Source organism: Humulus lupulus, chromosome 9, assembly GCF_963169125.1.
Source record: "Humulus lupulus chromosome 9, drHumLupu1.1, whole genome shotgun sequence".
NCBI lineage: Eukaryota > Viridiplantae > Streptophyta > Magnoliopsida > Rosales > Cannabaceae > Humulus > Humulus lupulus.
In genome coordinates, this window is record NC_084801.1 from 176,445,767 (window position 1) to 176,461,871 (window position 16,105).

The 16,105-nt window shown below is 37.1% G+C and overlaps 1 protein-coding gene across 2 annotated transcripts; it reads right to left on the minus strand.

The window, feature by feature from the left end:
- Positions 1–12,311: 12,311 nt before the first annotated feature.
- On the minus strand, positions 12,312–14,884 carry LOC133801268 (flavonoid 3',5'-methyltransferase-like). 2 transcript variants are annotated; one of them, XM_062239442.1, is made up of 5 exons: positions 14,737–14,884; positions 14,544–14,632; positions 14,302–14,443; positions 13,715–13,846; positions 12,312–12,844 (listed from the first exon to the last, which is right to left on the minus strand). In XM_062239442.1, the coding sequence occupies exons 1-5, from the start codon at positions 14,785–14,787 to the stop codon at positions 12,527–12,529; spliced, it is 732 nt and encodes a 243-aa protein (XP_062095426.1). In that variant the 5' UTR covers positions 14,788–14,884; the 3' UTR covers positions 12,312–12,526. The 2 variants fall into 2 exon arrangements, with proteins under 2 accessions (XP_062095426.1, XP_062095427.1); XM_062239443.1 differs by lacking the exon at positions 13,715–13,846.
- Positions 14,885–16,105: the final 1,221 nt, after the last annotated feature.

The window sequence follows — 16,105 nt, forward strand, 5'->3', positions numbered from 1 at the left end:
CCTCAGCCATCCTCAAAAATTTATGTTCAGTGATCTCACGATCTCGGATGCGCTGTCTCGTGGCTTCGATCGCCGCCTCTTCTGCCCTCTGCAAGAGTAAAGACATTATGTAATCAACACAAGTGCCGTATAGACCCACTATCTTCCCAATACATTAATAACTACAGAAATAACACATACCTCAGCCATCTCCCCCAGCTGCTTCTTGGCTTCGGTGACCGACTCTTCTTTTTCCTTCAGCTTCTTCCCTAACTGAAGTTCCATCTCCAGCTTCTGCTTCTTGGCATCCGCTACGCTCAACTCCAGCACCTCTGACTTTCGTTGCAGTTCTTTCTTTTCTTTCTGTAAAATCTCTTTATCTGTCTGCAACGACACTATATCCTCATCAAGGTCGTTTATCATGCTGTCGAGCTTCCCCATGCGGGCTTCATGTTGTGCGCAGACTTGGTTTCTCTCCATCCACTTATTGGTCATTGCCACCAGATCAGCTTTAAGTTTATCTTGCTCTACCTTGAGTCCGACAGTGCCTACTAGCTTCTCCTCTGTGGCGGCCACCTTCTTTTTCGCTTCTGCTAGCTCTGTTTCTAACTTCTTGATGGCTTCCACAAGCACATCTCGATTTGCTTCGGCCATCATCCTCCCCGCCCGCTCCTCTTCCAACTTCACCGCCTGCTCCACCAGTTTAGAGTTATTCTGTACAGCCGCCGCATACTCTCGCCTTGCAGCAGAAACACATACATAACTCTGTGACACATCAATTACACACATCAAAAATCACATTATGCACATATCACAAGATACTCGCTCTATCCTATAATAATAAAAGGTCCTAGATTTTAAGAAACTTATCATCCAAATGTGGTCCGATACTTGTTGCAGCAAGTCACCTTGCCCACTCAACGATCCAACGGCTTCCGTAGGAAGATGGGGTCTGCTTATGCGTAGCATCTCCTCCATCACCTCCGTAGACGCAGAAGGACCACATTCCGACATGACCCCCGCTCTGTCATTTGCTTCTCCCCCTGCTAATGCAGGAGCAGAAGCAACAGGGACAGCTAGCTTCCCACCTTCTGCTAACGTCGACACCATAACACTGTCAGACGTCAGCGCAATTGTTCCCACTCCAGAAAAAATATGTCTTGGAAGGACATACAAGTAAACTATCGTCTTCAACCAAGTCGCTTGGAAGGTACACCGGCGAATGCACGGCAGAAGACGTTAGCTGCTCCAAGAATGTTTTTTTTTTTAATTTTATGCTTTTTTCGGAAAAAAAAAATCTAGAAAATAAAATTCTAAACCTAGAAGGAAAATAAATAAAATAAAATAAAAATAAATAAATAAATAAAATAAAAGAGAAATAAAAAAAATTAGACTACTTTTTTTTTGTTTTTTTTTTAATAAACAAAAAATTAATTTACTATGCAAACCTTTAATTGTAGAATTACCTCCCCGGCAACGGCGCCAAAAATTGATATCGCCCAATAAATTCCTAAGCGGTCGCAGTAATAATCGGGCTATGTCGTATCCACAGAGAGGTAAACACAACTAAATATTTGATTAGTAAATAAAAGATGAAAATAAAGTAGAATTGAAGAAATGGATTTTGAAAAAGTAAAATGATAGAATAGGAAAAATGATCAGATAAAGTGCATGGCAAGGTAGAAATGTAGTGCAGTAAAACTTATTATAATATTGATATTAATTCAAAACACAGTTGTAATTCTACACCATTAATTGCAACTGTAAGATGTATATGTTAAAAGCACAAATTAAATAATCTAGATTAAATTGAATCTAACTCCTAATTTCATAGCATATCATATTATATATCCAAGAGCGACAAAATACCACTGGCAGAATGCAGTAAAAGACATACAATATAATAAATATACTAAAATAAATTAACAATCTAAGTTAAATAAGAAAAGCATGACTAAACTTATGTAAAAGATGCTAAATAATTTTAGAACAGAAATTAGAAGATGAGAAACAAAATAATTAATAAGATATGGAAATGAAGCATAAGAAGAATCAATATCAATATTGAGAATGAAAAGTACAACAACTACACTCTAACCTCACCAATATTTCTAAAACAATTCACTCATTTTTGTCACCTAAAACAAGCAAAATTAAACTAGAAATATGAAAAGAAACAAACAATAAAGTTTCTTTTTCCCACTCTACAATCTGATGATTTACACTGGCTTTGGTTTCTCTATTTATAAAGAAAATATGACCTAAAACCTGTAAAATCATGTACAAAATAGTGGGGGAAATGGCTACAAAAACTTATGGAAGTGGAGAAAATGGTGTTGGGTCGTGGGGGACAAGGAGCAAGCGAGTGGGACAGGTGGCAAGCTTTCGTTGGTTCGGCAGGTGTGTGCGTCAGGCGCGGCAGCAGCGTGGCAGGCATCTGTCAGATCGTGGCGTCAGGAGGCGTCAGGCGTGTGAGAGAACGTGGGGCAGCTGTCAGCTTGTGTCAGGCGCGTCAAGCGGCTGTCAGACTGATGGGACCGTGGCGTCAGGGGCACGGCTCGGCTGGCTCAGGTGGACGAATGGCAAGCTGTCATGTGGCAGCGTAGGCGGAACAGCCATAGGCTGTTTGGCTGGCGGCTGGGCTCCTTTTTGGGCCTAGTTTTGGGCCATTCCATCTTCAAAAATGCCATTTTCTTCATGATTTCTTCAATTTTAATTCTTTCTTTCTTCTTTCTTTTTCTTTGTGTCAAAATACATTTTATTTCCTGAAAATTAAACACAAATGAAATTAAAATTAATATTTTCAAATATAAAATATATGACAATAAATCCATGAAAATATTAATTAAAACTTAATTAATTTTACACTTTAAGACTAATAAAATGATATTTTTGAGCACTAATCACACACATATCCACTCGGTCACTCGGACGTGCCCCCAAGCTGCTCGACTGCGCTCCTGGCTACTCGGATGCACCCCCATCTACTCGAACGCACGCCTATCCGCTCGGGCGCATGTATCTCAGTCATTCGGATCAGCGCCCAACCACTCGGTCGCGCGCCTGGCTGCTCAGACGCATCCCTATCCGCTCAGACACCAGAGCCTAACTGCTCAGTTTTGTATGCTCTTTAGTCCTCGGGCTTGTAAAATATGGTTCATGCATTTTAGGCACAAAATTGTTGCTCTCATAAATTTTTATCTAGGCAGTAAAATATTTTTACTACTTAGATAAAATATTTTACTGGGTAGTAAATATTTTTCTTTGCATTCATTTGTTCATGTTTGTTTGGTTCCAGGAACTCATCACTGTTAGTCATGCTCAACGCCGAGTAGTAGACTATAAGGAGCTGGTCAAGGTCTTGAATGATCAATTGGTGGAAGCCCAGGCCAAGATTGAAAGTCTAACTAAGTCTGAGAAAAATCTCCAAGGAAAGACTGAGCACGCTGAGAAAACAATTGCTGACTGAGATAGATCGTTGAAGGAGTTTGTTGGCACGGTTTTTCACCAACAGTGAATTATATGAATAACTAGGATGGATTAGTGCTTAATGGTAAACCGTAATAAGAAAATGATAATACTCAAGGATGTTGGCAATCAACTATCAAGAGAAGAACAATGATCACTCCTTTTTACGTGGTTCGGAGGTTAAAATCCCCCTAGTCCACGAGTCAATATTATTATTGTTTCTCTCTCTTGCTATTCTTACAGAGTATTTACCTTACAAGAAGAATCCAACCACCTGCACTACCCAGGGTTTTGGTATTTATAGGAGAATGATCTCTGAGTAGGTATTGGGGTCATCCCGTGATCTCTTCATCCTTCACGTCATCTCTGTGACACTGATGATTAATATCTAAACCTTGCATTGAAGTGTGGTCTAATCACTTGGTAAAAATGGATAATGGGCCGCATGGCCTAAATCAAGTGTGGGATGTCTGATCACGCACGTTTATATTGCGTATTCGGGAATAAAACAAACATGTGATGTCTGTTATATGCACATTTATATTGCGTGGTCAACTTTACAAAGACCATGGGGTATGTCAGGCTTCTATGGTACCACAAGCTTAATGTAAGTCTAGCTCGTGTCTTTTGGTGCCATATTTATACAATGGTTCCAGGTGATAAACTGCTAAATGATTCATCAGTTCGAGCTATTCGTCTAGGGGATCGTTCCAGGTTTCCCCAAATGAATGGTGAACACGTGGCGTATTGCTTATGGCTTTTTATTAGTTCACTTCTCCCCAGCTGCCTCAACAAAGTACGTGCTGATACTTAGGGCGTACAAAGTTGGTTGATGAGAACAACAAGCAATTCCAAGCCAATAAGACATTGACTGACCAGCAGATATGGAAGCTGAACAATCCCCTCAACCTCGATTTTCTCTCAGAAGTGGCAAGGGCAGAAGAGCTTGCCAAATGCAAGGCAAAGGCCACCGAGGAGGCAGCTAATCCAGCTGACACTGTGCCTGCCTCTCCTGCTCTATCATTCCGACCAGAGAAGGTTCTGGATGCTGGCGATGGTGTTGAACAGCCAGGGACTAGTTTACCCGACCAGTAGACACTCTTAGCCAACCTGAAAGCTTCCTATCCATCAACAAAGTTTCCTACTCAACCAGTGAAACATGCTCAGCCAACCAAGGAAGTTGTATCTACTCTCCCAACCAGGCAAACTTTACACCTGACCAGCTGAACTTTGTATCTGGCTAGTAGTGTACTCTTTGTTCTTATACTTTTGTGAATACAACTGCTACTTAGCAGCTTTGATATTTTTCTTGTAAGGCCGAGCCGCTGGCAGTTATACTTTACTTTTCTTTGCTAACTTGAAACATTCTAAGTCTTTTTAGACTTAAAAAGTTATAAGTTTTTTGTGAATATTACAGTCACTCTGATATATGCCTTATATTTTCGCATGAGTTCTTAGTTTTCTAAGTTAGAAATTCTAGACATTTCATAAGTCCCTACTAAGTATACTTTCTCACACTCTTATTGCTCTAACATTTTATGAGCACAATGTTTATTGTCACACGAATATTTGCTTCTAACTTGAAAGTTTGAAAAATTCCAAGTTACTTAAGCTTTGTCAAACAAGTTAGCTTAATGGCCTTTTTTAACTTCGAAAATTTACAAGTCAGCCTAAACATAGATTTCTTAACTCGTGCTCTTAGTGCCTAAGTTAAATTATATACCAGTATACCCCATGTGCCCCCCAAGTGATCGAGGGTTGAAAGATCCTTGGTCACTTGCTACTTGACCGAATCTGTTCAAGCAGTTAATTACTCGTGAAACACATAGAATATATGGAAAATATTCGAGCAGTTGAACACTGGTTGAACGTACCGAGCAGTTGAACACTATTCAAAAAATTAACACACATGCATATTTGTAGCAAGAATCAACCATGCTGCGCGTAGTCTCTTTTATTACTCATAAATTAAAAAAGGACAAAACGTGTCTAATAACGAGTCTTAAACAACAAAAATTGTTCAAAAAATAAATGACTGGTCAGCAAATAAGTAGCTCATAAACCAAACTTAAATGACAAGTTAAACAACTTGATATTAAGCTACCACTCTGAAAGCGGTATTTAGTGATAATATATCATTAGATGCTCGCCATTCCAGTGGTTTCTGATCGCGCTCCACTCACCTAATCTGATCCTAGCACTCCAGCTCATGTCGAAGTGTTCGGGCATACCTCTCCCTTTGTGCGTGGACCTCCACATATAGTGTCTAAGGTAAAGTCCACAGGCCCGGGTTGCAAGGGTGGAGATCTCTGTCGTTTGAACCCAGGATTGTTGCTGCCTCCTTCTCCTTGGGGTGTCTCTGCCCAGTACTTTTTCAACTGGCCTGACCGGAGAAGAAATTCTATCTCGTCTTTGAGGTGATTACATTCATTTGTGTCATGACCATAATCTCCATGGAAACAACAAAACTTATTCATGTCTCTCTTACTCATCTCTTTCCTGATGGGTGGAGGTTTCTTGTAGGGAACCTCTTCATGACTAGAAAGATATATTTCCGCCCGGCTAGTCGAGAGAGTGGTGTAATTAGTGAACTAAGGCTCATACTTGGTTGGCTTTTTCGTTTGAACTCGACTTAGCCTTTTTTTTCTTCATGGCAGTCAGACTCGTTATTCCCACGTTTCTTTCCACCATTCTTAGGAGGGTCAGCGGATCTGTCCGGATTATTTATGCCATTCTCCTCTTTCTCGATTGCATCATCCAATTTCATATACTTGTCTGCTCGGCAAGAAATTGTTGAATTGTTGAAATTGGACTCCACAAAGGGCTCCGGTAAGTGATTCTAGAGGATATGGCAACCATCTTCCCCTCGTCTCCTACAGCAGTTGCTCTATTGGCTTCTCTCATGAATCTCTGTATATAATTCTTTAGAGACTCATCCTTTCCTTGTTTGATATCTGCCAAGTGGCTGGCATAAACTGGTGGAGTTCGAGCAGCGCTGAACTGTCTACAGAACTCTTTCCTGAATGTTTCCCAAGAGGTAATGGAATTTGACTTAAACATCCATTACCATTCCTGGGCAGTATCTGACAATGTAGTTAGGAAAATTGTACACTGATAATCATCACTGTAACGCCCTGGTTACCCCAGAACAGTTACGGTGAACAGTGAACCAGAAATTTGACTCGCTACCCGAGTCCTTTGGTTAAAAACGTGATCTAAGTGTTATTATTAAGTTAAGGTGAAAAACCAGTAAAAAGGAAATGATACATTTCATTAAGTAAATAAACTGCTCATGAGCCTTTCAAAATGTTTACAAGTAGTTCGTAATACAAAAGGGTCGCTACAGCTTTAAATTTACAATCCCCGCCGGCCAAAGCGGCAAAAATAGGGTAAACCCCTAGTCCCTCTGAGAACTCCTTGACTGTGGTGGTCAAGCGGCCTGGTATGTACACAACATCGCCCAAGCTCTCCAATCAGGGTTGGGTGAGCTTCTCCTTTCCTTTACCTGCACCACACAGCACCCATGAGCCAAGGCCCAGCAAGAAAACACAATAAAGCATGATATAACATCAACAACGATCATAATAACCATTCAGGACTAACAGTCCAAACAAATAGGTGACAATAGCCAAAAGTCACAATAATGAGCATAGCTTCCTCTAGCCATGTGACGATAGGGTCAGTAGGGCTCAACTAATAAGTGGTTCTTTCATAAGTTTGTTCAAGATAGGTGCATGGTGATTAGTCACCAACATAACCTTCCTCTGGACTCTAGAGTCGTAACTATGGACAGCGTCCCCTAGCCATGTTACAAACGGTCACCAGGGTCATATACCTTGGCTATAAACATCTGTTCATAGACCAGGCAAGCGCTTATAAGTTCTTCGACCTTAGGGTCGGTCCCGCATTAATGCCATAGAGCCATTCAATGCGTGATCATCGACTTTAGGGTCGGTCCCTGACTAGTCAGTGCCATAAACAGGTAATCAGCGTTCACTAGCATTTAATATGCAATCCATGTCCACATATATCAACCAACATGCTTCAACAACAAACCATGCATGTCATATACCTATACAGGGTGCAACTATATTCATACACTATTTTCTTACCTCAGGTTCGAGCGAGAAGTATGATAAAGACGACCCCTGAGAACGATCGATCCTTTAGTTCCTTAGCGGCTACCTAACCACAACCAATTATAACCTCCATTAATGAGAATCCACAATAATAGGGTCTTAACCTAAGCACCACCCTCGGGATCTCGAAACATGCCCACACGGTGAGTAGATTCGATCCCGGGCCTTAAGGATTGAAACCCCAAGTCAAAAACCCTTAAAAACACTCAAAACGGGACTTAGAAGGAACAGGGTAGCGCTATAGCGCTCAACCCCTAGCGCCCCAGCGCTATACTCAGAACCACCCAAGTGCCAGAAAGCCTCCTGAGGAGCGCTGTAGCGCCCTAAGGTGGGCGCTATAGCGCTACCTCCAGACCCAAACTCCCCTGAACCGACCTTCTTCAACTCCTTCGATTCTAACTCGATCTCCAAGCTTCCAAATCCTATTATTGATGCCAAATGAACCCAAAAACCAATCTAACACACCCCAAACATCACAAGCATGGGAACCCTAGCCAAAACTCCCAACAAAATCATGAATTCACCCTAGAAGTCTCAGCTGCAAAACAGAACCAGAACAGGGCAAACCAGAGAAAACCATGGTCAAAAACTTACCCAACGCTTGGCTTATGATGCTCTTCAATGGTGGAACACACTTCCAAACTCCCAAGGCTTGCTTCCCAAGCTTGAATCCTCAAAATTGGTTCAAAAACTACAAAGAAAAGTGAAGAGAAGAAGGTACGGGAGAACACTTTTGCATACTCTGTTTTTCCACTTTCTTCTTCAGGTGTCAAAGGGTATATCTATCCTAGGGGTGAAATGTCCATTTTACCCCTAGGTCAATTAATACTTCCTAAAGGCTCCCAAGGGCATATTTGGTACTTCCCTCCTATCTCGTTAACCATAATTAACGCTCTCCAATTCCCGTTATTCTCAATGTTCTCAAATACCAATAATTCACATCTTGTTACCCTATATCTCCCGGTAATGCTCTAATCATCAAAATCACCCCGAGACTCAACCCAAGTCCCGACACTTAAACCAGTTGTGACTAAACCGCTAATCAATATTCTACGACCATCTCACGCCGAATAGCTCGAACAAACCCACATCATAATGTGATCTCAACACATATCATCGACATGCATACAATTAACATTATATTATATTATAATTCTCATAAACATGCAAAAACACATTTAATGGCATAATTAAACAATTATGGCCCTCCCAGCCCACTAATCCAGCCATTAAACCTCATTAGGGAATCTGGGGCATTACAATCACTTACCCCGACTAGCTCCATCTGGTCCTCAAATTTCCCAACATGTCTGATGGGATCCGCCTTTTCTGTATATACCGGTAGCATCGGTGCTTTATATTTTGCCAGCGGCTGGGCTGCTCTAATCCGGGCACAAAATGGACTACCACTCCTGTGGTCTACAACATCCATTCTGAAAAGGTCGTTTTGACAAACCTTGAACTGGAGCCGCTAGCGCATCAAGCTAGGCTTGGATGGATGGAGCAATCGACGATGTTCCAAGGTTTTGACCTCCTGGTCGGGCATTTCCATTTGGAGCACTGTCGTCAAGTATTTCTATTTGACTGGCAGGGCGGGTCAAATCTTGCCCTTCGACCGGGACGGTCTTCCTCTTGTTGGTGACAATGTCATCCTTCTGGGAAGTGCGTCCTCCTAACCGATCAAACATTGTGCTCCTAGATTTCTTAGAAGGCTTACCACGTGGGACCTGCTCTCTCCCACTGCGCTATTGGCTGGGATGTAGTGGTGGCTTTTCGGTACGGCTCGGGCAGTCTTTTCCTCCTTGCTGGTCAATGCCTTCCCTTTATTTTTCTTTTGACCGGTCGGTCTGATGACTATCCCCCTCATCTCGACCATGTCCATATTTGTAGCTAGGAGTTTTTTTATCTCGAGGAGCTTTGGTTTGGTTGTTTCCGGGCGGAGTGTGCTTACTATCCGATTGGTAACTCTCTAATCAGGAGGTTTCTGACTGGTGACTTCTGGAAGGGGTTTTAGAGTTCTCCCTTTGTGTTGATGTAGTTCTAGAGCGGACTCCGTCATCTGCCCAACCAGTTTGATTGCTTCGACTCCGGTCTGGTCCCCGAGAGTCCGTCCTTCCAGTAGGGGACTTCCGACTAGCGTTGTCCTTTCGTGTTCCTTGGGTCGTTGTTCGTGCCGTAGCTTGAGCATTGGCTTGGGCCAATTGGGTAGTTGCTTCTAGAGCAAGTGCTGCTTCACGATGTCTCTGGTCAACTTCCTCTTGCCGTTGTCTGATCTCTTCACTTCTGGCCTCCATATCACGCCTTTGCTATTCTAACGCAGCTCTCTGCCTATCCATCTCTTCAACGAAAGACTCCTGCCGAGCATTAAATTGCATCATCTCCTCTTGGAAACTCCCCATGGCCTCCTGGAGTTGTTTGACATCTAGAGTTGTCTCCTCGAGAAAGACCCTAGGCTTAGTCTCAGGGTTCTGAGGTCCAGGACCTTCTGTTCTAGCAGACTCTTTTGACGTACTTGGCTTTTTAGAGGCCATACTAGTATTCTTGGGAGCCATATTGGTAGGGCAGTGTATTTCTTCTATTCAGGCTCTCAACGAGAGCACCAAAAATGTTGACCACAATTTTGGCCAACGACGAGTAGACGTCAAAACTACAGTAAGCCTTGAATAGAAAATAATGACACCAATAATTTTATAATGGTTCAGCCCCAATTTTTTGGTAATAGCCTAATCCTCTTGGATTTGTGATATATGTGGCCTACACTTAAGATCAGATGGACCTGAGCCAACTGAGTTTCTTAAGTGTAAGTAGACAGAGTTTCTTTCTCTAAAGAATACAAGCTTTCTCCCTCTAAGCTCTCTTAGAAAATGCCCCAAGAATGCCCCAAGTAACAATCCCAAGTTCTCAAAACCAGAGAGTCCCTTTTTCTTTCAAAAGACCAGCCCCTTAAAATGATGCCATGAACTCTTTATTTATAGGCTCATGGATCGTACATGAAAAATATCCTGTTTTGACGGGGTCCTTGGTTGTTTCAACCAACTTTAATTAATAAAATAATAAATAAATCCAAATTACAATAATATAGCTATTACTTCGGGATATCTGAGAGATTCGCGCGATAGTTACGAGTGATTCGGGTTGAAGTTGTTACTGAGATTCTATAAAGAAGTCACTGGGCAGTTAACTCCTTAGATTCTGACACATCCAGTCGGCTACTCCTTCAATTTGACATAGCTGGTCGGATGAAACCCACCTATGAGATGACTGGTCGGCTATATCACATTACTGAAGTGACTGGTTGGCCAAAACACTTTACTGGGAAAATACTATTTTCTGAAGTGACTGGTTGGACATAATTTTTTATTGGTCGATCAAGAACCTTACTGGTCGGACAAAAACCTTACCTGGTCGGTCAAATTACTTCCTGACTAGATAAATCAATTTCATGACCAGTAATATCACAACTCCAAAGATTAATTTCCAACCTTTTCACTTCTTTAGTGAACACATTTATTGACTATTACTGTGTCATTTACTGACCATGCATTGCCACTTGTCCCATCCTATTGCCACGTCATCGAACGAAATTTTGGGATAACATAATGTAATATGGTTGTTGGATATATGATTTTAACTCCTATTATGTGTATGGAGATTACAAAATCAAGTGGAAAGGACTTTGAAACTTTTTGGAAATTTGTGAGAATTTGGGAGGCTGAAAAAGAACTGTGGTCGCGACCTGGGGGACAGCGGCCAGGCTTGTTGACATCCAAATTCCAATTCTCATTTTCATTTTTGAACGTTTCTAGCACCCCAAGTAACTCCCAAATCTTCATTTTAATTCTACAAACACCCAATTAAACATTGGCAACAGCCAAAGAGGTTGGTAGAATTTGAAATTCAAAGGGTGTCTCAAAACTCTATAAATGGGAGCCTAATGCTCACTTGTAAGGCACACAATTTCTATCCAGTAGAGCACTTTGCTAGAAATACACCAAAAAACTTGTTTATTCCCACGGGATATTTTCATTTGTGAGAGTTCCCTTAGTGCTTGAGATAGAAAGAAATAAGTTTTTGGACAAAGGTTGTAAACCTTGCTCAAGTTGGTGATCCCCATTGCTCTTCACTTTGGTTATGTGAGTAAGTATAGCTTTTCTACTTTGTTCTTATCATTGTCTTATTTCTTCTATTACTTTTGTTACATCTTTCTTCTTTTTCTTTTTATATTTAATTGTATCTTTTGCTATAAAATTGTATTTCCATTTACATCTCTTAGTCTACATGTTCTAGTTTATTTGTATATTTTGTTATATAGTTGTTGTTTCTAGTATTCTATTCATCCTCTATTTACTTGTATTTTTGCAATAGAATTATAATTTTATTTAATCACTCATCTTGTGAGCTGGATTTTTTATTTGTTTTGCCTAGAATTGTACTTTGTTTTTACGATTTCTATTGGAAATATTACCAGCTCTAACTGTGTTTTATTCCCCAGTGACACCAAAGACCAGCACTTACAACGGTGAACTAAGGTAATAGTCATATACTTATTTTTTGTAATTAAAAGACTTTTTTTTTAAAAATATATATATATTATTTCACAAAACATATTTAAAAATCACGGCCATAATTATTCTAAATTTAATTGAGGATAATTGACAAAAAAAAAACGAATATTCTCTCAAAATAGCTTAAACATAACATAATAAATTATTGTTGCACCAGATAAACACAAAACAAGCATACTAATACTTTATACTTGAGTTATTTAAGATCGGGTTTATTTCAGCACATATTCTGAATCTTTATGAAAAATATTATTTAGGTCCCCAAATTTTATTTTGCATCAATTTTGTCCTAATACTTACTAAATGTGTATCATATAAATCTTTTTTGTTGGAATTTTATTTTCAGAATACACATTAAAAAACGATTTAGTACTATTAATAGACACGTCTACAGAGAGTAACTCCATCCCCAATAGAAACAAGAGACGATTCAATTCGAGGATCATTGGCTATGAAGGTATTGAAATCTTGTGTATCATTTCTTGCTTTGATTAGCATATCACGACTGGGATGATCATTAAGATTTTGGTGCAATTCCTCCAATGTTTGTGCCACTGTTCCAGACCATAAGGTGTTGTCATATGCTATTACTCCACCAATTTTAACCAACTTTAGAAGTTGCTCATGATATTTCTTGAAATCCACCTTCATAGCATCCACAAATGCAAAATCAAACGTACCTATTTCCTTTTCCTGCATTAATTAGGTTTTCATTATTTATCTACATGCATGAAATGATTTAACTTGACTTAGTGTTTATATACCAAGAATGTCTTGTAAAATGTGTATAAATATTTTTTTTTAAATGTTAATTTACAAAATGATTTATAAAAAACAAACTGTGCAAAATAGTTTTCTTTGTGTATTTTATACTCTCAAATTAACTTAGGTGTCCTGCTTGAATAATCATTTTACAAAAAGTAAAATAAATAAATAAATAATGTAGAACCATTTTACAAAAAGTAAAAAAAATATATTATTTTTCTAAATACATTAAAAAAAATATATGAGAACTGCTAAGGGACACTAGTAGTGAAAATAGTTTACTCGATGCATTTCATACTCTCGAATTAACTTAGGTACCATGCTTAAAGAACCATTTTACAAAAAGTAAAAATAAAATAATGTTATTTTTCTAAAAAACATTAAAAAAAAATGAGAATTGTTAAGAGATACTGGTGTTGCTTAACACCACCTAACACTATAAACTACTATTAGTATAAGTGTTGTTGAACTGATGTATCTTAACAATAGTTTTTTTTTTCCCTATGTATATAAATATAGATGTTTTTAAGGAGGAAATATTGATATATAAAAATAAATTCTAATAAAAATATAGTAAAAATAAAAATAATTGGTGAAAAAATAATGTAATAATGTATCATCTTAGCAAAATAACATATGTTATTTTTTTTTTAAATATGGACATACTTATCATCTTATTATGCATTCATGTACAGTCAATATTCTAGGAATTTTACAATAAATTTATTGACATAAACTATTTTACAAAACAATTTTTTTAGGATTAATTTGCAAAGGAATAAGGATGAGTGTACTTACGTTGTTAATGAGATCATTAAGAACAGAGTAAGCATCAGAGTTAATGAAGTTAATTTTGTTATCAACCCCTGCCTTTTTAATAAACTCCAATCCAAAATCAAAGGCTTCTCTATTTGTATCAATGGCTACTATCTACAAAAGCCACCCAAAACACATTATAATACTCACAAAACAGCTATAATAATATTTTAATATATATAGATAAATTATGACATAATAAAGAGTAATTGGTGAAAATATACTCTCTATTCTAATGTCACTTTGCAAAATGGTTCTTTTATAACTTTTTTTTAAAAATAAATAACTTTCAAACAAAATATTGAATTATTTTTTAAAAAAAAGTGTTGATTGTGTTCGACAGAGTATTCAATGTGTTTGAAAAACTGTTTCTGCAAAAAAAAAAATTATTGAACACAATTATATGCTTGAGAAAATAATTTTTTAGTTATTTTCTTTTGATAATTCTTAATAAATAGGAAAAGCATTTTAGGGGAGAGTCTATTAAAAAAATTAATTTAGAATCTTTTCACTATTTACTCGTATGTGTGTATATATATATATATAGAAGAAATATATATTGAATTTACATGTCCATCAGCAGGCAGAGCAAGAGCAGTAGTAAGAAGAGAATAGCCAGTAAAGACTCCAACTTCAATAGTCCTCTTTGCATTCATCACTTTCAATAACATTGACAAAAGCTGTCCTTCATCCACTGGCACACCCATCACGCTATAACACCATTTTTATATAATTAAGTTTTTTTTTCTATATATAATTTGGTTATAATTAATTAGCACATAAATATATATATATATATATTTTAAAAAACCTGCTTTGATTATAGTTCTTGACAGTCGCTTCTCTCAGCTCTTTCAATTGCTCATGTTCTCTTCGATAAGAGTTTGTTTGAAAGATGTACTGATCAATATAAAAAAAATATTAATAATTAATTGATGCATATGTATGTATTTGGGTTTGTTATTCGTACAAAGAAAAGTAAAATAAAATTTAAAAATGATTACCTCTAGAAGGGCTGGGGTTTTGAGGATGTTCTTCTCCGGTTCGCCTGCCATCTTTTAAGGTCAATGATAAGAATTTTTTTTTTTTTTTTTAATAATGAATGATAAGAAGTTAGGCAAGCTTGGGTTCTTCTACATCCACTTCTCTAGTGCTATATATATTCTCCAATCTACTTTTTTTTCTTTTTTTTTCTTAATCATTTTGATAGTGACGTGACATCTTTTTTTTTAAGAAAATAATAATAAATAAGGGATTAGTTTGAATGAATATAAAAATTAGTCCTTGCCAATTTACTCATTTGGTGGTATGGATTGTTTTTGGAAAATATTATTTGGGTACTTTTTTTAATAATGTTAATATGTTATTTTGTATTTTAAAATTATATATTTGGTAATTAAATTCATATTTGATGAATAAAACTTTATCAATATGACTAAATTGTAATTAAATAATTAAATTTAAATTTAGAATTCATATAATTGAGAATAATTTAATTAAATTGATAAAATTTTATTAATTAAATTTGAGTTTAGGGTATCAAATATGTACAATTTTAAAATACAAAATATTAAATTAGCATTATTGTAAACACAAAATAACAAAACGATATTTTATACTTATGTTGTGGACCACGACAAGAGCTTAAGATATAACTTCTTGAATTAGAATCCTACCTAATTTATGGGTGGTCTTCAACCACTTTTCTTTTTTAATTGAATCGCCTTAAAATTGAATAAATATTTGAGTATATATTTATTTATATGAGAATATATTTATTTGTTATCTCTGTTTTTAGGAAATACAGACTTTATTATCTTATTAAAATATACCCTATATTTTTAATAATATTATTTTGGTATTTTATAATTTAAAATTGTATATATGTGATGGTACATTAGACTCAAATTTGATCAATTAATTTTTTATTAATACAATCAAACTGCTCTCAATTATATGAGTTTTGAGATGTTCTTCTTCAGTTGACGTGCCCGACGTGCCCTACTCATAAGGTAAAAATATGTACCTTACTCTAACTCACTCAAAATTCAAATATGATATATTAAAAGAAAAAAAAAACTTCAATTGTTATTTTCTTCTTCTCTTCATTGTTCTTGAATTGTATGGAGGCCAAAGGTTAGGCCAAGATCAAATGAAATGGTTTATTTGGTTTTTTATGATTTTTATAAATGTTTATTTAGTTTAGTTTTCTTTTAGAGTAAATGGTGGCTAAAATATTCAATATTTTAAAAATGTTGTATATTTATACTAATACTTTTTTATAGTAAAAGAGAAAAATGTCAGTTTGGCCCCTGTGTTTTGTCCGAATACTTGATCGACCCTTATGTTTTATTAAGAAAAAATACTTAAAGT

Coding starts and splice junctions, on each gene's coding strand:
- LOC133801268 (XM_062239442.1), bottom strand. CDS start 14,787: ATGGCAGGCGAACCGGAGAAGAACATCCTCAAAACCCCAGCCCTTCTA. Junction 14,633..14,736: donor AAACCCCAGCCCTTCTAGAG/GTAATCATTTTT, acceptor TATATTGATCAG/TACATCTTTCAAACAAACTC. Junction 14,444..14,543: donor AAGAACTATAATCAAAGCAG/GTTTTTTAAAAT, acceptor ATGGTGTTATAG/CGTGATGGGTGTGCCAGTGG.